The 25079-nt window shown below is 43.7% G+C and overlaps 1 protein-coding gene across 3 annotated transcripts in view; it reads right to left on the minus strand.

Annotated features, from left to right (window-relative positions):
- LOC126183903 (microtubule-associated protein Jupiter-like) overlaps positions 1-25079 on the minus strand; it is a 107777-nt gene that overhangs the window by 41091 nt on the left and 41607 nt on the right. The window contains exon 1 of one of the 3 annotated variants that reach the window (XM_049926244.1): positions 9619-9797. The exons of 1 other annotated variant lie outside the window; for it this stretch is intronic. In XM_049926244.1, coding sequence (XP_049782201.1) covers positions 9619-9692 — 74 coding nt within the window. In that variant the 5' untranslated portion in view covers positions 9693-9797. Of the gene's footprint in view, positions 1-9618; positions 9798-25079 lie in introns of those variants that run through there. One more of the 3 variants, XM_049926243.1, reaches the window with a different exon arrangement.

Consider the following 25079-nt stretch of genomic DNA (forward strand, 5'->3'; position numbering starts at 1 on the left):
AGATCGGGACAGGACATTAAAATGTGTCTAACCGTCAGCAAGTGCCCACATGGGCATTGTGAGGTTGGGAAGGCACGAAGTGCGCAAGGAGGCAGGTTATACCTCAGGGTCACCTTCTGCCTCCGACTGAGTGTTTGTACCCATTTCTATGGTGGATGAGGCATCAGTGAGAGCCAGGTTCGCAGGGGATGCTAAGATCTCCACTGCATCCTCAGATGCAGTATTGATGGGGAGTGGTGGTGTTGGGGCCACCTGAGCGTCCTGTTTCTTAGCAGACTACTACTTAGTTTGCTTGCTCTCTCACTTCTCTTTAGCTTGCTGGGAAGATTTCTCCGAAGCATCTTCAGGCACGGAGGAAGACCGTGAAGCTCTTCGTCTAGCAGCTTTTGGCTCCTTAAGCCACTGGCGAACTTCCGCCATGGCATTAGTGGCGACCTGGGAAGAGAGGGCCCCAACGGATCCCTTCCGCACGACAGGAGCCGGAGAAGGCTGTTGCTTCTCTGACAGGGTGTAAGGGGGGGGGGGAGGGGGGGGGAAGAGACCGATGTGTCCTGCGTTGGGGTGGGGGGGGGGGACGCTTGCTCCCAAAGTAGGTACTTTGGGAGCAACGGAGCAAGATTTACCCCCTACCACCAAGGGTGCGGATGTATTCTGGTAGCCCAGAGGGCCCACTGTTCGTGAAACAGAGTGAGGAACCATTGGCACTAGGGACAGCGATCGTGTTGTAGCTGTAGCTGCAACGTATGTTGGCATTAACTGAATGGGGTGTAATCTTTCGAATTTATGTTTAGCCTCTGTGTAAGTCAACGGGTCCAGGGTCTTTTACTCAATTTTCCGCTTCTTTTGGAGTACTGGGCAGTCTCCACAGCTGATGCAAGTGAGAGGTGGCGCACTTTGAGTACCTGGGTGCAGTGGACGTCCGCAGTCTCGACATGTGGCGCTGGAAGTGCAGCACAAAGACATGTGCCCGAACTTCCAGCACTGCATAGGGGGAGGGACGTATGGTTTAACGTCACAGCGCTAAACCATCACCTTTACCTTTTTAGGCAATGAATCACCCTCACAGGCCAAGATGACGGCACTGGTAGCAACCCCTTTGTCTTTGGGTCCCCTGTAAACGCGCCAGATAAAATGAACACCCCGCCGTTCTAAATTGGCTCGGAGCTCGTCGTCATACTGCAAGAGGTGGTCACGATAGAAAATAGTCACCTGGACCATGTTGAGGCTTTTATGGGGAACGACAGAAACAGAAATATCACCCAGCTTATCACAGGCGAGTAACACTCGGGATTGGGCTGGGGATGCTGTCTGAATCAAGACTGCGACGTTTCGCATCTTTGACAGCGCTGTCACTTCTCCAAACTTATCCGCAAGATGTTCAAGGAAAAACTGAGACTTCGTTGGTAGAAAAAATTCCCCTTCAGGTCTGCTACAGACTAAAAACCGAGGCGAATATGGCTCTCTTCGTTCTGTAGCTCTACGTTCCTCCCATTGTGTAGTGCGGGTGGGAAACTATTTAGGGTCATACCTGTCGGCATTTTATTCTATCTTGTCCTTCATAGAGTTTGCTGGGTCCGTACAGTTACCAGCACCCACTCCGACAGGGGCTATTCCCACGGGCGCCACAGCAAAGGCCAACTGCCATGATGGCCGTTGCCAGGAGTCCTGATGCCCCAGGAAAATAGGCATCTACTCCTTGGCATACGTGGGGAGTTTATAGTTCAGGTATCAGCAGCGCGATCCCTGTGTTGTCAGGGGACTACCCCCAAATGGCTACATGACGGCCCCACCACAACGGACTGGCTACCGTTCTGGATATTGGATGAGGAGAAATCCAATATTGTCATGAGGGCGAAAGAGGACAGGAGACATTGGAAGAAGATGACATACCCCAGAAAGTGTCCTCGCCCAAATAGTTGAATTGCAGGTGGAGATGCAAAGCCATGACAAGAGGTTCAGGAGATCTAATCGAAGGGCACTATGGATAAATCATGCACCACGTAAGGGATCCTTCCCCATATGGCTCGCACTTCTGTAGAATTTGGGAAGTGGCAGGTCAAACCATAGAATGGGACCTGATATCATAGGGCCGAAAAGTGAGAGACTTCTTTCAGTCGCCTGTTAGAACAGGCAGGAATACCTCGGGCCTATTCTAACCCCCGGACCCGCAGGGGAGTACGAGGGGACTTCAAAATGTTATACGCTACTTGCACATTATTATAGCAGGCCGATTAACTTTTATTGAATGCTACACCACACTTCCAAATGACATATACATGATTTTTTCACCGTAGTCAGCAGGCCTCTTTTAACCACTGCCAGTCGTTCCGTTTCTCGACGCTAGAAATCCGCTCCACGATCACTGAGACATTTGAGAACCGCCGTGTGAACTTCATCACGGAAAAATTTGCTTCTGCTGCGAGTCAGTTCCTCGATTGGCCGGACTTTGTGGTCGATGTCGATGACCTTCCTTCATCCACGTGTGGGCGGCCTTAGTCACATTTTGGAACCATTTCACTACGGCAGGACGCGACACTGCCAGTGTGTGTGTGTGTGTGTGTGTGTGTGTGTGTGTGTGTGTGTGTGTGTGTGTGTGTGTGTGTGTGTGCGCGCGCGTGCAATTTAGACGTTTTGCCCACAAAAATCACACTCCCCACCCGCGTACTTTAACTTTGGAGTAAGTTTACAGTTTCCGTCCCATTTTACTCCCCACTGCGATGCACGTTATCCCTACCACAGCAGAACTGCATATGCAGGAAACCTAAAAGATGCACTCCCTGTTCTGAAACGCGCCATTCTTCTTGTGCAATAGTGCGCGGGACGGCATGTTTACTTTTTGATGTATCCTCGTACAATGGCACAACGATTTACGTTTGTAACTATTAGTCGACCACAATATTATTCCAACTGAGAATGACGATGCTTCGGTCGAGCTATATGAGTCAGCGAGTAAACGGGACTGATAGTATTCGCACAACTGACCGTGAAAGCATTGACAGTGCGTTGCATTTTCCTTAGTCAGCACTGTACTTGTTTATCGTAACGTCACCGCTTGTTTCCGATAACAGTGAAGTGCAATAATATCAAGGTTGATTAGTACAAGTACAAATAAATGAAGCATAATACGTTTGAAGCGATGTGAATATTTCTCAAATGTCTTCGGGTGTTCCTTCACGCCATTACCCGAACTTAACAGATAGCATGTCTAATTTCATATCGATCAGCTTCAAGCATTGTACCGAGCTCCTCGAATGTCCGTGTCTACCTTACGGTAGAATAGCCTCTTATCAACTTCAGAACAGTAGTTACTTCCACTTAGTTTTACCACTTTCACCGTCACATTCGTCAGTGAAGTAGTTAACGCACATCGGCAAATTAGATCGTAAAGGCGTGGCGGTGTGACATTTCTGCAGAGGCTTGCTTGTTAACAAGTCGCATAGCCAGGCATGCTAACCCAACTTCCGTTTGCTCTATCTAAGAGAAGCAACACACCACAGAACTTTGTTGAAGTGAGTAGGTAAATATACTAATGTTACCGATCAACTAGCCATGAAATGAGTCTACTTTACAAATATGCCCAGCTGACATTCATCATCATGTTAGCAATCGCATCTTCAACTGTCACTCGGCATTCATTCAGTTCTATATATTACCGACAAATCTCTGTTCAGCTTAGTTCATTTTTTCTCGCTGTTAAATAATTAAATCTAGAGGTTCTTTGAGTGAATTTCAAGACAAAAAAAAAAAGCGCAGCCAAGGACGAACAGACGGAAGATGGGAGCATCATACAAATAATAAGAATATTCCGCTTAGCTACCTCTGACCCACTACAGTCGTGACCGAGCGAGGTGGCGCAGTGATTAGCACACTGGACTCGCATTCGGGAGGACGACGGTTCAATCCCGTGTCCGGCCATCCTGATTTAGGTTTTCCGTGATTTCCCTAAATCGCTTCAGGTAAATGCCGGGATGGTACCTTTGAAAGGGCACGGTCGAATTCCTCCCCCATCCTTCCCAAATCCAATGAGACCGATGACCTCGCTGTTTGGTCTCTTCCCCAAGCAACCCAACCCCAACCACTACAGTCGTTATTTTGATAGGCTTTGACTAGAATACCTATTTATTCATTACTATTTAAAATAATTATTCTCTGCTCTTCGCCGTTAAACACAATAGAGAAAAGTTGCAAGCCCTCTGAAAGCGTACTGATCCCGGTAACGCGTAATTAGTAAAATACACTCCTGGAAATGGAAAACAGAACACATTGACACCGGTGTGTCAGGCCCACCATACTTGCTCCGGACACTGCGAGAGGGCTGTACAAGCAATGATCACACGCACGGCAAAGCGGACACACCAGGAACCGCGGTGTTGGCCGTCGAATGGCGCTAGCTGCGCAGCATTTGTGCACCGCCGCCGTCAGTGTCAGCCAGTTTGCCGTGGCATACGGAGCTCCATCGCAGTCTTTAACACTGGTAGCATGCCGCGACAGCGTGGATGTGAACCGTATGTGCAGTTGACGGACTTTGAGCGAGGGCGTATAGTGGGCATGCGGGAGGCCGGGTGGACGTACCGCCGAATTGCTCAACACGTGGGGCGTGAGGTCTCCACAGTACATCGATGTTGTCGCCAGTGGTCGGCGGAAGGTGCACGTGCCCGTCGACCTGGGACCGGACCGCAGCGACGCACGGATGCACGCCAAGACCGTAGGATCCTACGCAGTGCCGTAGGGGACCGCACCGCCACTTCCCAGCAAATTAGGGACACTGTTGCTCCTGGGGTATCGGCGAGGACCATTCGCAACCGTCTCCATGAAGCTGGGCTACGGTCCCGCACACCGTTAGGCCGTCTTCCGCTCACGCCCCAACATCGTGCAGCCCGCCTCCAGTGGTGTCGCGACAGGCGTGAATGGAGGGACGAATGGAGACGTGTCGTCTTCAGCGATGAGAGTCGCTTCTGCCTTGGTGCCAATGATGGTCGTATGCGTGTTTGGCGCCGTGCAGGTGAGCGCCACAATCAGGACTGCATACGACCGAGGCACACAGGGCCAACACCCGGCATCATGGTGTGGGGAGCGATCTCCTACACTGGCCGTACACAACTGGTGATCGTCGAGGGGACACTGAATAGTGCACGGTACATCCAAACCGTCATCGAACCCATCGTTCTACCATTCCTAGACCGGCAAGGGAACTTGCTGTTCCAACAGGACAATGCACGTCCGCATGTATCCCGTGCCACCCAACGTGCTCTAGAAGGTGTAAGTCAACTACCCTGGCCAGCAAGATCTCCGGATCTGTCCCCCATTGAGCATGTTTGGGACTGGATGAAGCGTCGTCTCACGCGGTCTGCACGTCCAGCACGAACGCTGGTCCAACTGAGGCGCCAGGTGGAAATGGCATGGCAAGCCGTTCCACAGGACTACATCCAGCATCTCTACGATCGTCTCCATGGGAGAATAGCAGCCTGCATTGCTGCGAAAGGTGGATATACACTGTACTAGTGCCGACATTGTGCATGCTCTGTTGCCTGTGTCTATGTGCCTGTGGTTCTGTCAGTGTGATCATGTGATGTATCTGACCCCAGGAATGTGTCAATAAAGTTTCCCCTTCCTGGGACAATGAATTCACGGTGTTCTTATTTCAATTTCCAGGAGTGTGAATTATTGTTACACACTTCTACGATTCACAGTCAATCAGTGGGACACAATGTCGTCGCATACGACACTTCGATTACCTTGCTAAAAATGTTTGTAGTGTCAACCACTGCGTTCCAAAGGCCCACGACAGTGTCGTATTCCAGCTTCCGGTGGCATAAGTCTACGTCTAGACACTTGTGGTCTAAACAAGAACCAAACTAGAACATAGCAAGAGCCGAAATGTTTGTCTTCCGATATCCCATTACAAACCAAAATCGCCGAAACTATTTGCAGATACTTATCTAGGATCTGCACCACTGCGCCATCGCAAGAGACGGTTTCTGACGTACATTGTTTTAAGGATTGAACGGCCCGGTTAGATTTTGGTATGGAAAAGATAACTGCTGCAATAGAATTAGGCCATAGAACGGGCAAACAGATCACTGCAGTCTGAAAGGGCCTTTTGAACCTTTTGTACGTAATTTGGTATGTAGCGCAACACTGGAGATCATAATTGTAATTAACTGTAAATTATGACTTTCTTTGGATAAATCTGGAGCATTACAATGTAATGTGGTTTAGTAGCAATGCAGCTTTCCCCCCTTTAGAGGTCTAGAGTTAAACAGAACTTTGACGCCGTTGTAATGCAACTATAAAAGACGCTCTCCACATGTTTGCAAACATAGATGTCTGCATTAGGAAGCTGTAACAACAAAAACTCTAACTTTTATACATTCACAACTAATGAGAAACGCTATTCTTCGTATTGTACATAAAGTCTGTGATAGGTAATTAAATACGTTCCTCCGTGTAACAATATTAAAATCAAAGATAATAATATTAAATTACAGCTATGTTACTAATTAAAACTGCATTTCTTTCCTGAAAAGCTCTACTTCAATGCAAGATAAAAATGAAACTCCCGTACCTATATTACCGGTATTTCTACATCTACATCTACATTTATACTCCGCAAGCCACCCAACGGTGTTTGGCGGAGGGCACTTTACGTGCCACTGTCATTACCTCCCTTTCCTGTTCCAGTCGCGTATGGTTCGCGGGAAGAACGACTGTCTGAAAGCCTCTGTGCGCGCTCTAATCTCTATAATTTTACATTCGTGATCTCCTCGGGAGGTATAAGTAGGGGGAAGCAATATATTCGATACCTCATCCAGAAACGCACCCTCTCGAAACCTGGCGAGCAAGCTACACCGCGATGCAGAGCGCCTCTCTTGCAGAGTCTGCCACTTGAGTTTGTTAAACATCTCCGTAACGCTATCACGGTTACCAAATAACCCTGTTACTAACACATACACAATCAGTTTTCTGTTTCGGTGTTTGTCATGCACACAACCAGAATCGCTCAACGACTATCATGTCCCAGCGAGTCCCACAGCTAGGGTGTGGCTCCTAATCTGTTTTCAACGCCATCTGCAAGAGAATGCTGTGTGTGTGTGTGGGGGGGGGGGGGGGGGGGGGGGGAGAAGGTGGGGGCCGATATCAAAGAAGAGCTGTCATAATAGGCTGTGGTTAACCCTGAATTACTAAACCCTCGTAAAATTTACGTTTGCAGTAGTGTATAGAACAGGGCATTTTGTACGTAATTTGGTATGGAACATGCCTTTGGAGATCTAATTTTACTTAACAAATGCATAACCTATAAATTATCATTTTTTGTGAATAAAATGTGGAGCAGTGAAGTTTACGATGGTTTAGTAGCAATGCAAGTTCTCCCCCTTCAGTGCTCTTAAGATTAAAGAAATGAGAGAAGGAATATTGCGGTGTAACATGTTCACTACAGACCAATAAGCAGCTTGTATTGGACATAGAACAACTCAGCCGTGTAATCTTTAAAAGAACCATCCCGACGTTCGCCTACTGTGCTTTAGAAGAAATCATGGTAAATTGAATCTGGATGAAACAGCGTCTACAACTACATCTCGATGCATATGTATCATCTCAAAAATTTCATAGCAATAAACAAGAATAATACGAGAAAAATGTTACCTCTAACTCTTACAAACAATTAAGAATGAAGAATACTTATTTACCAATTAAAACAGATACTGGCGTCAAACATTCATGGCGCTTACGACGAGAATATTAACTGTACCGCAACGTGTCACCCATTCGTCCCACGAACTGTTTTCCAAATGCACTTGTGATGAAGCAATGAAGAAATAACACAGAAATAAAAGCTGCTGTATGTGCTGATCAGCTCTTAAAGGTACCATTACTCTTTGGACACTGGTTTACGGCACAAAAGAAAAGCTATCCTTACAACAGTCAGTCTGTTAGCATGAGCGCTACATATAATTTAATATTTCTCTTGTTTGAACCCCGAAGACACGCTTCCATCGAAACGTCATGTATCAGTTTCTATGGGATGGTTTACTAAATATCAGAAGCCTTTGACCACATAAGAGATAATTGCTTTCTAGACGACGCTTCTATCTATATTTCTTTGCAGCACATGGGACACACTTGGTAATTTGCGATTTGTGGCAGCAGCAGCAGCAGCAGCAAATATGGCTTTTTCAAGTGGTTGGCTGAACACTTAACCGTACACAAACAACACATGAAACTGGGCGCACTCTGGACAGGCGGCAGTCTCAAGAATCCTCCACGCAATTAAAATAGTCCAGAGAATTCCTGCCAGAAATAAAAGCAGCTACTTGGATCGCCGCGAAATAAGACTGACGAAAACGAAGCTACGGTGCAGCTAGTTAAGTCTTAATGCATCCCTTACACGTTTCTTTGCACCTGTCTTGTTTTAATTACCGTTTGTTAACAAGTATAGTTGGCTAGTTATCCACTCACTGCACGTGATTCCGAGAAGTTTAGAAGAGCAAATCTCGTGAAATTATTATACAAGTTTCAGCTGCAATAAAGAACCAATATTTTTCAGTTTCCAGAAAATTCCTGCCCGGATGCAGGTTTCCGAATTTGAGTACTTGGCCTGTACTAAGTAAAACCACGTTAGACGATCTCATCAGATTTGCTCCTAGTATTAACTGAATGTGCGGCACATATTCGGAAACACGAAATATTGGGCTAAACAACCAAAATACAACAGTTGTTAAAAGTTTACTCAGTCTCGTGCAGACTTAGCATGAAAAGCCAGCACAACTAATATTTTACCTTTTTCTATACCAGATGGTTATCAGCATTCAAACCTAGCTAACGAGTACCATCCTATCCAAAATGCGCCCGCGAAACAGCGCGCGCGCGCACACACACACACACACACACACACACACACACACACACACACAAACAAAGAGAGAGAGAGTCAGCGGTGCCTTGTATTAAGATCGCATAGTGCTCCGACAGAACATTTCTCGCGAGTAATTAGAAAAATCTTTCTTGTTACAATTTAAAACATTTCTTCATTACACCACTGATTCTGGATTTACTTTTACACGACTCCACTGCCATCAAGTGCGCCTAGCACACAGCGAAGGTTCGGCAGTTACGAACCGTGCTGCAATGGCTCAGTGAACGACAAACAGCCGCAGGTGAGGAGGCGGGGCAACCGGCTTGTACAAGAGGAATGTTACACATGACCCAGCTTTGTCGTCCTACGTTACCTACTAACCTAACAGAGCACCGCAGACTATACGCAGAAATAACATGCAGCGCACTTCTCGGGAATCCTCTCCTTTAACAGTCTGTGTTGTCATACTCGGTTATGAGAAGCGCTGAGGCTGAACGAGGATCAAGAGTGAGGCATAAATCACTAACTATCCGAATGAAGGATTCGTTGCCTGGCGTTCACAGAGTCGGCCTTATCCCAGCAGGCCACTGAATAACGCTACTGTATCGCTGCGGTCAGCGTTTGCAAAAAGACAACCACAGCTGAGCGGCTCCGACGAGAGCATCTCTCGTCTTACTCTAGAGCAACTTGTCGATAGTCGGGCGGGAAGGAGAAGGTTCTCGAGAAGCAGGACGAGGGGCGTCGCTGCATGCGGCGTGACTTACATGACTGCCGGACGGAGCGCGTGCGTGCAGGAGACTGGAAGCTGAGTCTGGTGCAGCCGAGGCCGCCGCGACATGTGGGCAGACGAGCCGCCAGGGTTGCCGCAGCGGACACAGCGCTGCCTAATAAGGCAGCATAGCCACCCTTAGCGCGCTTACGCAACTTCTTTGTCCGACACTACCCAGCGACACAGGCCCGCCTATCACTGCGGAGCATTCGCACTTAGCAGCTTGACGTCGGTTCGATAATCGGCACTGCGCCACGTCTCCGCCACTGCCTGGCGCTACTGCAGATAAGCCGTTCCTCCACCCCTCTGCTCTCTCCTGACGAATGACACGTACTTATCTGCTATGCACAAATCGACAGCTAATATTATTGGCGATGTTGTCCCAGCTCGCCACTTAGCACAATGCTCGCGTTAAGAGTATTCAGGCGACCAGGGCAACGGAATGTAGCACACCCGTGACTAGCTTTCACGAAACAAAGCTTTTTACAATGATTGAAAATTTCGGCACATACGGTAGCATAAGACCTGCGACCCGGTGCCACCTGACTTAATGCAGCCACGAAGATGCACTTTAGACCGAGCGACCTCCTGCCACTATCGCAAGACTTTTGGGTTGCGAGTCACCACGACTTTGAAGCAGTTTCCTGTTAGTATGGATAGTTTCTTCAAATGGTTTCTCTGAATAATTTCAGTTTCAAAAATCTTTAACACGCGAATGACCATGTTTTTCAAATTGCCAAAACTTTCGGTCAACACAGATTTTATTCTTTGTCCAAGATGCTAGTAATCTGCACTATATTCCTGTGTGAGGAAAGTAAACTAATTCTGATGAGGCACAATTAGCTTTGCAGCAAAAAATCAAAACATTCAGAACGACGAATTGTCATTTCTAAGTGAGTTTCGGGTCGGAGAGTTTCAAATCAACAACCGAACAATTAACAGCACTAGGTGCGTCTTCTCACGCTGCACTTTGAGAAAAGTAGACCCATACGAAGACAGCAAGTAATTATTCATAAGACTCGACAAGAATTCGAAGTGTTGCGTGGTATTCCGTATTAAGTCAATTAGATTTCATCTAAGAGTGCGGCAACTACAGTGGTCAATAGAGTAATTCCGACGATATGACCCAATGAAGTTCCTGAAATTTACGGTTGGAATTTTGGCATGCATCGCAAAAGCTTTTACATGAAGCAATTACTGCTCGCACATTTAAAAAGCCGAGACACGTATCTAGACACTGGACTCTAGGAACAATTGGCAATATTTGATGTTTGATTAAAAAATATTCCTAACTAAGCGACTATCAAACTTACAACGACGTGTTACGTGATCTACAATGCCGTCGTTTACAGTTCAAAGACAAAACATAAAATCATTATCATTATGAATGATTCATCACTATCGCCTCCTAGGAAAAAGGAACATCGCGGTTAACATTTAAATCTCACCAAGGTAATTAAAGACGAACTATTAGCTGTGTGAGACATGCTTAAAGCAGGAAACGCGCTGCACAATTCCAGCGAACCATTATGTCATTTAACGGGATCGGGGAAAAAATGAGATTTCCGTTCGTCTGAATTCAAAACCAAATGTTTTAATTTTGACAGGCTCCGAAAACGTTCCCCTTCCGAATGAGCTATTTCTTTACAATGTTTTGTTCTGAAGGCTTCGCGGAAATCATTTACGAACGCTGGAATTTCCTAAACACCCGTCATTTTCAGACGGACATTCATAGCAGAAACTACGCCCCCCCCCCTGCCCCCCCCCCCCCCCCCCACACCGAAGAAAAGTCATTTCGCCAGTTTATGATCCCTAGCTACACTTACAATCTTGTATTTAAATGTAAATTAGATCAGAATATGTACCGCACTTTAAATTACAGCACAACATTGCAGTGCCGACGGTACGCGGTGTGTGTGACGGTGCTTGCTATTGACAACAGTAATACCCAATCAATATTCGCCCTCAAGCTTGCATTCCTACTGCTACGTTCCGTCTTTGGTTTCTTTTTCCGGCAGTGTTAATTATACGTTAAAACGTAGTGGTACACAGCAGTACGGATAGGTGTACTGATTGAGCTTTGGTCGATATTCACATCGCGCGTAGGCCCACTGAGAGCCGTGGACGCTATCCTAAGCAGTTCCCGCAGCAATGGCATCAATGCCGCGGCAATGAAAGTGGTTGTATTGCTCTGTGCATTGTGTTGTACGTTTTGGTGGTTGTATACTACAGGTTTCTTCATTCTTGTTAAGGCATATTTAAAGAGACAAAGGTAAGTATGCTCACAAACCGAATGAATCATAAATGTGTTATTACACTAAGAAATTTAATTGTTTTATCTCCACTTAACACTCAGCAATACTGCAAAGGCAACAACTAGCTATTATGGATATTGAATGAGCTGAAAATTCGAGCGAAGGGTAACTGAACAACTGAGTTTATTTCATTTACGAACTACGTGTTATCTGTTTATCGATGTGCAGTTAACCACTTTGCTTGCCGTGTTGTGCATGTGCTGTCTGCAACACCGGCGGTAGGGGTGTTCCTCTAGCCGCCTAGCGAGTTACGGATCTGGCTATTTTCAAGATTTTTTAAAAATGTTTGCAGTGTCTCTTAGCAACAAAAATTCTGATCATCTTCCTCCGTCTAAAACCATAAGGCAAGGCAAGGTAAGAAGAAATCTACGTGTTGCGTGTCACACGTAACCTCTTCGATTAATTACACGAGACGTTTATACCATAACACATAATGAGCAAGAGATCGTGGATATGTTTATAGTTCAAGGGTTAGACCACACAGTGCTACAGAGGTGTGTGTATTAGATCCTCGTCTCTTGTCTGTGTGTGTTTCGAGCTTACAGGCGCTCAACGGCGAGGTTATCAACGCCCTAACACAAAAGAAACGAATGTGGATGAAAACACTAAAATTGTTACACGAAGGCAGGATGAAACCTACTCATGCACGCACTCTAGCCTCACTCGATTTGATCGTCTCCTGTGTCAGGAAAATTTGGCTACCGAGAAGAATGGTTTTCAACCGATTCGCATTTTCAGTAACTAGTTGCGCTACGAAGTAGTTCTATTCTTGGGCACAACCAACGCGAAGATGATGATACGATTTCGTAAACGAAAAACAGCCTACTTCGGCAGAAGGAAGCAGTCGTCTTACCTCCATCTTGAAAACCAGTGGTGCATACAACAGGAAGTCATCGCTCCTGCTGCTGATGTCGAGCGCATCCACGCTGTATCCATTATCAGACTTCAGAGAAAAATAAAGTATTTAAAGATAGTTTACGGAAACATTTTTTAAAGAAAAGATTGTGAATCAGAAGATCTCTGAGAAACGGTTCTCCAAGAAGGGAACTCTTATATAGCTTTATGACCAACCTCTTGTATAAACCATTTTGTATATACAACCAGAAATAACGCTATTTTATTGCGATGTTATATTCTATTACAATAATCTTCGTATCCTTAAATACTCCACTTGCTCAGTAACAACTATGACTCAGGTGTCACCATTTCTAAGATGAAACATAGCAGTGTTGATTCATGGTGAATGTTTATTTCGTGAATCACACTGTTTTCTGACACTAGTGATAGCAGGATGGGACACGGGCAAAGATATCACACTCTTTTCATGCTTGCACGGCGTTCTGCTCTGTATCAAATGACGCATGCAGTAACTTGCAAGGAGTAGACGAGGGAGCAGAGATTAATGAGTAACCGGCGCCGCCGCTTGACTTTTGAACTGTTAAGACGTGAGGTGTTTACTTTCAACTCTGAGAAAGAGTAATGACTCACTGCCTACATAGGGAATTCGCTCGCTGTGCTGCTCAAACCTGTTAAATAAAACCTATATACACAATAAAAACCATAGAGGAAATTAGTGCTGTTGAGAAACATGGCCTTTCATTTTTAATCATCATAACAACAGGAACTGCCACTGGTTAACGCTGCAGTCTTGTCAGAACCGCACAAACGGATGGTACCAGCACATCGTAATTCCACTGAATTTGTAATATTAACACGTTTTTTCTGTAATTCTACAAGCGTGCTATGTATAAATGTGTTAATTATCTCCAAAGACCTTATACACTCTAAGGAAAGTACACTTTTTAAGTGCATTTCTTTACTTCTAATGTAATTTGCTGCAAGTAAATGTCTTAAACTGCATTTCTCTTTGTCTAATGTACGTATGCCACTTTTTTTCGCTTTGTAGCGAAACAAATATGGTACTAAGTATGAAAGCGACTTCCTCTCGGGAAACGCACTCATCAAATACAATACGCACGAAGCCCTTGAAAAACAGTAAAGCCTCGAAACTTTTCATAAGTATCAAAACGAACCGTAATTAAAAAGTTATTTATTACAAAAATAGGCCATTTCTCACAGAAAAGTTACGAACATGTACCTGCGGGTTGAGTGAAATCGCGATTCGTCAACCTATTTCAAGGAGATTGGGCTGGACACTTACAATTATACACGATGTTCAGAAGCAGTCTGGAAAGACTAAGAGTGTTATAGAGTAGGCTGTGCAGAAATAATTATTAAGAAAAGAATTTCGATAAGTCACCGTTTCCGAGTCAATTAGCATTGAAGTTAGCTAATCAGGCCGTAGCGCGCTTAAATTTAAGCGGCACGTCACCGACTGTGCATCGAAACAAGAGAGCGATATAAAAATTGGATCTGGGACACTATTAAGGCCCAAACTCGAACCAAAAGAGGAGCAGCCTTATGTGCTATCATCTACTTTCTACGCTATGAGAAGATCTAACTGGTGGGCCGCTTGAATTTGCGCCCGTGCAACGGTCTGGTTAGCCAATTTCAATGCTAATTAATTCTGAAACGAGGCAACGTATCGAAATTTTTATCTAAACAATTATTACTCAACGCAGCCTACGCTGCAATAACCTCAAAAGCTTCTTAAACGGTTTCTGACCACCCTGAATATTACTAACAATCCACCCCGGGTTCGCTCGGGAAGACCTAAGTTCGGACGACTTGAGTGGCGTAGTGGTAATTGTGTTTACGGACCACTGTGTAGCGCTAAGATTCAGGGAACAACGTTAGGTAACTGAATATTAACTCCGAATTCTGTTATTACTTAAACGATTTACGCCAGCTAAGTTCTCAGGAGGCACAACTCAATCGGCACTCACCCTCAACTTGCATGGAATACTTATAAATTATATACATGAACCTTCCTCGTGAGTCAGTCTATCAGAGAAAACCGTATCAGAATCCCTGCAGTAGTTCCTGAGATTAGCCTTTACATAGACAGCAAATCACGGTAGAGGATTTTAACTTACAATATTTAGTGAAAAAGAAAAAGCCTTTATGCACGTAGTCACGGCAAGAGGGTTTTCCGTAAAACACAGCAACTCTAAATTCATCCTTGTTACAGGTCCCGAATAATGGCTTAAATTCTACCCATACCAATTAACTAAATAAGAGCCCGGTCGGCATTACACACAGTGGAATAGATCACGTTAGTTCTTCCACCGTCCAACAGCAGGAACCTTTATCCTTCATTCAATGTACATAAAGTATTAGTTTACTTTAAATTATTGACTGGTATACACAAGATGAGACGTGAGCGCAGCTTACGCGTCGAGTTTTGAGGCTGTGTTTCGCCAAGGTCCGAAAGTGAGTCATGCGCGGCGTCTACATATATGGGGAAGTCATCATTTGTACAACAGGGGGTAAAACGTTATAAAATGGTTAAAAACGTGGATGATATTTAAGAACACGGCTCAATCGGTAAAGTGGAAAAACGTATTAACCTTGTTTCGGGAAACCAATTCTTAACACTGCGTCAAGCGCAAGCAAAATTCACTCTAACAGCTGCCAATGCAAATTCGACGCACCTGTAGGTCTCTTCCACGTGTATACGCGGAAAACTGTTTCAAGCATTCCTCGGCGATGCCAAGCAATTATTGACGCTGCGGGTGACTTGACGTATTATTAACTGTAACTGCATTTTTCGTTTGTTCATATACGATGTATGTATGTGTATATGTGTTTTCAAATACATTTTTCAACTTGTTAATACGACAACGATCTTACTTAACAGACCGTATGTCATTACAACGAATATTGGTATGAGCACCATAGACACAGTCAGAGATGGTATGCTGTTGCTTCCTTCTGTGAACCACGGGTGCGCAAACCTAAGTTAACGGCAAACCTAAGAGTGCAACACGTAGAACAAGTTACGCTGCAATTTTTCATTTTTTATCGAAGACGATAGTTGCCACAAAGTCTTAGAACTAAATGAGAGGTACTCGTAACCTCCCACGTAACAGACTGATTAAATCAACCGTACTCTCAAAACAAACACCTTAAAAGGCGGGTGACGAAATGTGGAAGACCATTCCATGTGTATTATCATGGCCTCACATCGGTCGTTATTCATTAAACCCTGCCTCAAATCGCTTTAGGTAAGAGATTTAGCGGAAAGGTGATTACCCATTACACAAATTATCGGCTCTATTGTTGCCGTGATTAACAAAGTAACAGCGACTCTGTACCAGTCAAGTCTCCCTCGTAATTAAAATGGTTAAGATATTCTTGTCGCGTTACTTCACTTCTGACTACTACACCTTGTTTAGATGCTGAAGTTTATCTCCTACCCTCCATGCACAAAACGTCATTTACATTTCGGGTAAGTCAAAATTGGATACAGGGATTGTAGCTACAGTGACTTATCTCGCCATACCACACGAAACAATTCCCATAAGCGACTTAACGGATACTAGAGTAAACAATAAGCTGACTTCCAGAGCCTTGAAAGACAACATTCACTGTCCGCAACAGGTGAACAACAACAAGGCTGGCCAAAGGATAAAAAAAATTACAGATGTCTTCAATTCTAAGGTTGGTTTGAACATCACAGTGTTTTACTAGGTATGATCTTATCGTATTACCGAACACTATGCTCACACCGTCAGTTACAATGGTAGCCCGAGTTTAACGCTGACTCCGAACCACCGTGCTGTTTATTTTTCTTCTTATTATGTAGAAGATATCTTCTACTTAACCCACAGAAAAATTCTTGCGACATCCGAGGATAGAATCGCAGCCCTTTGGAACTTTAATCACGATTACACAGCTATGTACAGAGTTAGATTTTCCATTTGGCGTTTCGGTGAGGGCTGCAATAATGATACGGAAATTAAATTTATCTTTCTTGTCGACATTTAAAGTTAAGACACGAACTGCTATTATCAGAGGTATAGAAACTACCTTCACTCTTTGATTTAGCATGCGATGATGGGCGTGTACTCGCGCCATTGTGGACTCTCCGTGGACCCAATGACAACGCACAGCTTGCCAGCAATCCGTACCACTCAGGCTTCCGTAGAAAGCACGTACCAAGGTCCGGAAGAATGGCAACCATGCGCTTCCACGGAACAAAGACGGTCTGTCGCGCATTGCAGGCTTTCAGGGAAGTCTAGCCCCACCTAGTACATTTGTACTAATGGTCAAATAGGGTGCTGCTCGATTTTGATATTCGGGATCTTCATCACGTCATATTATGCCATGATAGCTGAAAACGGTTAATTGCGTCACACATCACGTGATCTGAATAAATTAGTAATTTTGTATGAGTGCCACACACATACATAAAGCAGAGAGAATTATGTCTACCTTCTATCAGTAGGGGGAAAGAAAAAAACTTTCGAACAACGACAATGTTCCCAAATGAGCCACAAGTGAACACAAAAACAATCCTGCAACAAAACAGCGTTTTACAGAAAGTTCTCGTCGTTTGGAGACATGGATACAACTGCTGGAGATGATTCTAATTAGGTACATCCATACATCGTAAAGCTTTTCTTTCCCTAATATGAACCGTTCAAGAAATGCACTATGTATTGAGCACCGTACAAATTTGGCAATTACTTCACGATATGCAGATTCATCCGTTCGATAGAAAGCAAATACAGACGTTACTTACTGAAAACTATCTGGCAATAGAAGAGTGAAAAATGTACGGTCGCTCCGACACTTGAGCGATACGCGCTGTGCACGACCTTCAAGAGTAACACTTAGAATGCAAATCGCATGTCTGAATAGGTTTGCTCCTAGGCGCGGCATTACGCTGAAGTGCTGACAGACAGTAGTTATCTCGTGCTCTGGAACAACAGGAAGCCGGAAGTCGTATCGTCTCGCCACCCAGGAGCGCCAGACTGACTAAAGCAAGGCGTATTTCCACTGCTGTCTTCCACCGTAGCTATTGTTCTACAAACATCTTTAACGAAAAAATCATTGATAACACGACTAAATCTGATAACCAGAATGCAGATGCCAGTAATAACCTCTCTGTTTATTATTTTCGAAGTGGCCTTTTTTGCTACAACTGCAGGATTTTCTCCACCGTATACCACTGAAATATGTTGTAATTGAGATAGAATAACTTTATGCTAAAATTCGAGATCTACAGTAAAAAAAAACTGCAGATTGCGGCATAGCAAAAAAATTGATTATCTGCTAGCATCTGAACTAATGTAGGAGTTGCTGCTACCACGCTTTGGGTATTGAGAAAGCGTATTTTCACAGTTTAGAATGAGTGCAACCTCTTTCAGATTTTCATCTAACATTTCGTAACAATGATACCTGTAGGTCTTCGTAAAATCTTGCGTTTCTCATTCAGTGAAACTCTGCACAGCATTCTTTGACCTTCACGTAACCGTAATACTGTATGTAGGTATGCGACAATAACAATGTTTCCTTCGATACCTGTCGTTTTTGAGAAATACCACCTATAGCTTAAAATGCACATGCCACAATCCTACAGTTAAATTTTACATATTTACGCAATACAACTTTATTTACGCCAGTTAATAAGTGTGAAAGGTAAACTGTAACCATAACTTTTGCTTTCAAGAGGAGGTACGACGGAGCTTCCACACGGAAAAATACGCTTCCAAATTCAAAACAGAAGAACCGCAAACTATGCAACATTCTTCCCACACCGGATGAGTTTTAGCAGGACTTCAACTGTTCAGAGATCTGAAGCTGAAAACACACGTTTTCAATCCGCAAATGGTGAAATCCACAAACTTAAGCAGCTATGAGATAAGCCTGGTTGTTACATCCGCTGCGTGGGAACGACTATCTCTAACTGCGAAGCTGTTCGACTGTTCGCTTGCAAATGTCGTTAACATCCATAGAAATCACGAGTCGGCGGCAAGGTGTTAAATGTCCACGTCTCATCACAGAATGTGGAGGTCGCACGCTTGCCCCCTCATTTCAAGCGGTGACCTTATCTGACGACTGACTACAATGCCGCTGTAGACAAGTGTTTCGGAGCACATCGTTCAGAGCGCATTGTCGAATATGGGGCGCAACAGACGACCACTACTTGTTCTCAACGACTTGGTCAACTACGACTGCGGTGGGCACGGCATCATAGAGACTGGAGCGTGGAAACGTGTAGCCTGTTCGAATGACTCACGTTTACTGCGACACCAGGTCTATGATCGTGTCAGATTACTTTGTCACACAAACAAAAAAGTACGCATGTTTATAGGGTTAACACAAAATCGTTTTACAGTTTTTCTGGATACTTTGCTCACCAGTTGAAATTCATCGAAAACGCTCGGCCTATAATTTACATCTTTGAAGTTGTAAATATTAGTAGAAACGTTTTACTGAATTTGCAGTATTTCCAGTTTTTCACAATTTTGGCAGTCATTTTAAATTCTTTTCAGGCACGTTAAAACCTTTTTTTCCGTAACTGCAGTACCACTTCGCTCACATTTTTATAGGCATGAAGTAACCACTATATAGACAGTGCGTAATTAAATTTTATTAGTGAGAAAGTGCTGACTGTAAACACAATCTGGTGACCTCATATGCCTTGCGATGACTCTAGAACCCTTGCCATGTGTTCCCTACGTCAGTTAAAACTACATTTACGCCTCAGATCGGATATTACGTGCATTAGTATGGTAACTTTGAACCTAGATTTGCGTAACGAATAACAATATAAAAAAATGTTCGAGGTTCCCTGAGAACAATTTTAAAACATATGGTAAAAATTTCCACGCTCTGCCATGAATAGAAAGTATAGAAGTGGCCATCCCCACAAATAGTACCTTCGGTACCCAGAAATCTTGGGTTTTGGCTATTTCCTCAGGAGCCAACCACGAACAGGCCACCTGAGGTTCACCCTAGAACACACCTCATGCAAAAGAGCCAACCGATTTGCTTAATTTGCTTTGTCTGGAAGACATGTACGATGTTTAAATTTTGATCCGGTACAGCAAGATAGCTAAAGGATACCCGTTCTCTCGATGGGTATACAAATGGTCGCTAGGCCAAAACTCATGACCCCTTCAAATAACCTTACAGATCGGACCACCACAGCTAAAAACCTTTTACATAGTGTGAAGGACAATCAGACAATTTAAAATTAGAGATGTTAAAATAGTCTACATTAAAACTGAGTCCAAACCAGCACAGCTGTTGATTGAGTTTCCACTATATGGCGACTGGCTTCATAGCCCGGAGGTATACCTTCGAGTCATATAAAACTGATACTTCATGTGCGACGAATTCTAAGCTACAAGTGCGCGAAAACCATGTCACTCCACGGTAAAACCTTGAAGATATACCTCCAGGGTATGAAACCTGTCGTCACAGAGTGGAAAAACAAACAGCTATTGCGGATTTGGACATTCGCTCAATTTTAATAGAGACTGTTTTACCATCTCTGAGTTTAAATTGTCTTCCACATTTTGTACTTGACGCTTCACCTCCGATCAGAAGAATCAGGGATATAACCCCCTCAACAACTGCTTTTTCGCGCGCGCCATTTGGAACTTATTGGAATCATGCACAGACCGATTGGACACTTGTGGGAAACAGACTCAAAATGGCCTACAACCCATCTAAGCTACACCGCGCGAGATTTTGGCAAAAATAGTCCTTTAATATTAAAAACATTGTTATTGCATTTACAGGATGTAAAACTGCCACTTTTCTAAATTTTACCTCAATATATTGTGAATTTTAGCAGCATAAAGTATCAATCAAATAGTTTTGTTTGTATGGCCAACTTACTATAAAACTGCTTTGTTTGTAAGGGATAAATTTAGATCGAATGGTAAACGTAATTTCTTTTGCATTACGTTTACAAAACTCTTTCTTTCATTGCCCTAACGGAAAAGATTAAATTAACAATGTTAACCCAAATAGCCGACTAAGCCGGTGACGTGAGAGAGCAAGATGATATTGAAAATACTGTGCAGCGCGCATGCGCTGCGGCTTCGCAAGGCCAGTTTTTTGTTTTTTTTTCCGGTTTGATACACAATAAGTGTCCTCTATCCAACTGTTCGTTCAAAAATGTTCAAATGTGTGTGAAATCTTATGGGACTTAGCTGCTAAAGTCATCAGTCCCTAAGCTTACACACTACTTAACCTAAATTGTCCTATCGACACACACACACACACACACACACACACACACACACACACACACACACACACACACACGCCCGAGGGAGGACTCGAACCTCCGCCGGGACCAGCCGCACAGTACACGACTCCAGCGCCTTAGACCGCTCGGAAACTTCGTTTCAACTTCAACTACACCACTGTAGTACACTGTAAACAGTTATCGTTTACATCCTGTATGAAATCTGATTTCTGCGTGAACAATGTGGCAACGGTTCTATGTTCATCATTTGTCTTGTTCTGGCGTTTTTCTTCGGACCTTTGAGGAATTTGGCGATAGAATTTGAGATCTATTGCAAGTTATTCCAGTGTATATGGATTGATACCGGAAAATCTCCAAGATCGGTTTAACCTGTTGCTTCCACGACTTCATAGAAACTCCACTGCGTCTAAACAGGGCACATTTCGCTGTGAAACACCTTTCTAAGAAAAGTCTAGATCATTCACGCAATGGATACGTCCTAACCATCACAGCTGCTATTGAACAGTAATGTTCTCTTTTTAGGTTTAATTTTGACGGCTAAGACTTTCATTTTATATTCATAATGAGAGTTTCTGCTGGTGGAAGCGCAACAGCTTTTCCAAGTCTTAAAGAGTTACAGACAAAATTTCAGAGACGTATACCGGTGTTAACCGCTTTACACACAATGAGCTATGTGCACATCCTCAGATTTTTATTCCTGACTACTAGATGCGCCATTTTTGCAATGGTTGCACGATATGGATTAATCATCATCTCCGCTTCTTGCTCACAGGCACAGTGCTTGCATACGTTAGTAACTAGTTGTCTGTCTACTCCGATACAGTATCTAAGATACAGATGTTGAAATCTGGAAGGACTGTCCATGTTGCAAATCGTGCTGGTACCTTTATTTAATGAACATTAATGGCGATCGCCAATCAGCCACATGCGCTCGAAGGTTTACTGCATCTCCTACCTCACCTCGCGTACCAAGTGGTGTTTCAGTCGCGTGCGTACTGCAATTCAATAATCTTTGTGCCTCAGTTCGTAGGGATACCTACGAAAATTGGGAACCCATTTGCTGAAATGATACTTGAGCTCAACACTTCAGGTGCTTGTTGATATTTCATACAGCATAAGCACAGGAAAATGAAAGAGGCCTCTGGAGAAGAGAGTTCTAAGCATCTGTACGAATATCAAGCACTCGGAGGAAAACAAGAACTGAGAAAAGAAGGGAAAGCTGAAAGATGCAAGGAGTATATACGGGGGCTATAAAAGGGAAATGAATTTTAATGCAATATTATTGAAAGAGAAGAGGTAGTACATGAAGAGGAGGTGGGAAATATACTGCGAGAAGAATTTGACTGAGCACCGAAAGAAGCGAGTCGAAAAAATGCCCCAGGAGTAAGACGACATTTCCTCAGAACTAATGATGTTCTTGGGAGAGCCAGCCATGACAAAACAATTCCACCTGGTGTGCAAGATGTAAGAGAAATACGAAATACCCTCAGACCTCAAGAAGAATGTAATAATTCAAATGACAAAGAACGCAGGTGCTGATCGCTATCAATATTACAGAGCTATCAGTTCACTACCCGTATTCCATGTTTGCCAAATTCTGGCACGAAGGGAAGATCAGTTTTGGTTGTCCTACGACTTCTCTTAGAAGATGGTCAAATTCACATTTACAGGATTTGTAGACTTAGCGAAAGCTATTGCCGATTTTGACTGGAATACACTCTTTGAAACTCTGACGGTAGCACGGATAAAATACAAGGACCGAAAGGCTATCTACAACTTTTACACCAACCAGACGGGAGTTATAAATGGAAGGTCAGGAAACGAAGCAGTGGTTGAAAAGGGAGTGAGACAGGGTTGCAGCCACCCCCGTTGTTATTCCGTATATAACTAACGGGAATCAAAGAAAAAATTGGAGGCGGATTAAAAGTTCTGGGAGAAGAAATATAAACTTCGACGTTTATCAATGACTTAGTACTTTCAGAGACAGCAAAGGACTTTGAGGAGCAATTTAACAGAATAGACAGCGTCTTACAAGGACAATGTACGACGAACATCCACGGAAGCAAAACAAGGGTAATGGAATGTAGTCAAAGCAAGTGATACTGTGGAAGTTGGATTAGGAAACGAGACATAATGAGATCAGTGTTGCTATTTGGGTAGTAAAATAAGATGAAGGCCGAAGTAGAGGAGACCAAATGTAGACTGACAATGGTAAGAAACGCGTTTCTGAAGAGGAATTTCTTAACAATGAAGTGTTAGCAAGTCTTTTCCGAAGGTATCCGTATTAGTCTTGGATGTAGCCTTGTATGAAAGTGGAACGTGGACTATAAGTAGTTCAGACCGAACGAGAATGAAAGCTTTTGAAATGTGGTGCTACAGAAGAATAATGATTATCAGATGGGTAGATCGAGTTAACTAATAAAGAGGCACGGATAGAATTTGGGAGGAAAGAAATGTGTGGTATAACTTAACTTAAAGGAGTCTGTTGATAGGACACATTCTGAGGCAGCAAGGAATCGTGAATTTAGTATTGGAGGGAAGTGAAGGAGCAAAACTTATAGACGCAGGTCAAGAGATGAATATAGTAAAGCAGGTTCATATGCAAATAGGTTGCAGTAGTTATTGAGAGATGAAGATGCTTGTAAAGTATAGTCCTGCATGGAGAGCTGAATCAAAACAGTTTTCGGCGTGCGACGAAGACGACGAGTGAAAGGTGAAATATGATGGAGCAAGTACACTGATATGTTTCAGTCCGTAAGTGTTTTATTGCGTGAACAGATTTGGTAACCAGTAATGGTTTGGAAATCATAGTCCCCCAGAACTTTGTAAGGCAATTAAGCTAGATTCAATTGAAAATATGTTGATATGACAGTGATACGCCTTTGCAAATGCCACACACTATGATCACTTTTACAATAGAGTATAAATTCTGAATTTTTTACGCCACCACGTAATTTCGCTGTTTCGCACATCAAGAGAGTAGGACCCGAGAAATAAGGCGCTACTCTTGAATTTACATCAAAGCGATGTTATCTGGATCATAAGCCTTCCCAGATTTCAAGCACACCAGAACTTTAATCTTTATATGCTGTCTGTGCGGCCATCCTTCATTACTACGGTTTTTGAGGGGACTCTGGAAAGGTCTTGCACCACAACTTCTATTCAGAATAGTAATGAAATATTTCTTCCAATGCGCCAAGAGCTCTTGAATGGATCAAGAAGGTACAATTTTAGAGCTTTCAGAGCCCTGGATGAGCAATGGGCTGGACCAAACAATTTAGTCTTGTAGCATCAGATTAGTCTTTCTAGACTTGGATCTACATACGTACTCCGCGAGACACCGTAAGGCGCGTGGCGGAAGGTAACCTGTACCGCAGGTAGTCGTTTCTTTTCCTATTCCACACGCAGGTGGAGCTAGGGTTAAATGATTGTCTAAATGCTTCGGTATGAGCCCTAATTTCTCGTGTCTTGTTTTCGTGGTCCCTATGTGGCTGGCGGTAGTAGGCTCGTTCTGCAGTCAGCTGCAAATTCGGTTCTCTAAACGTTCTCAGTAGCGTTTTTCGAAATGAATGTCTTCTTCCCTCCAGGGATTTTCACTAGAGATTCCGAAGCATATCCGTAACACTTGCATGCTCATCAAACCTACCACTAACAAACCTAGCAGCTACCATCTGAATTGCTTCGATTTCTCCTTTCAATCCCAAACTCTCGAGCAGTACTCAAGAATAGATCGCACTACCGCCCTATATGCAGTCTCATTTTCAGATGAGCTACACTTTCCTAAAATTCTCCCAATAAACCGAGGTCGACCATGCGCCTTTCCCAACACAATCCTCACATGCTCGTTCCATTTCATATCGCTTAGCAATGTTACACTTACATATTTAAATGACCTGACTGTGACAAGCAGGACACTACTAATGCCGTATCCAAACATTACGGATTTTGTTTTTCCTTCTCACCCGCATTAACTTACATTTTTTCTACATTAAGAGCCAGCTGCCATTC

Source organism: Schistocerca cancellata, chromosome 4 (genome assembly GCF_023864275.1).
Source record: "Schistocerca cancellata isolate TAMUIC-IGC-003103 chromosome 4, iqSchCanc2.1, whole genome shotgun sequence".
Lineage (NCBI taxonomy): Eukaryota > Metazoa > Arthropoda > Insecta > Orthoptera > Acrididae > Schistocerca > Schistocerca cancellata.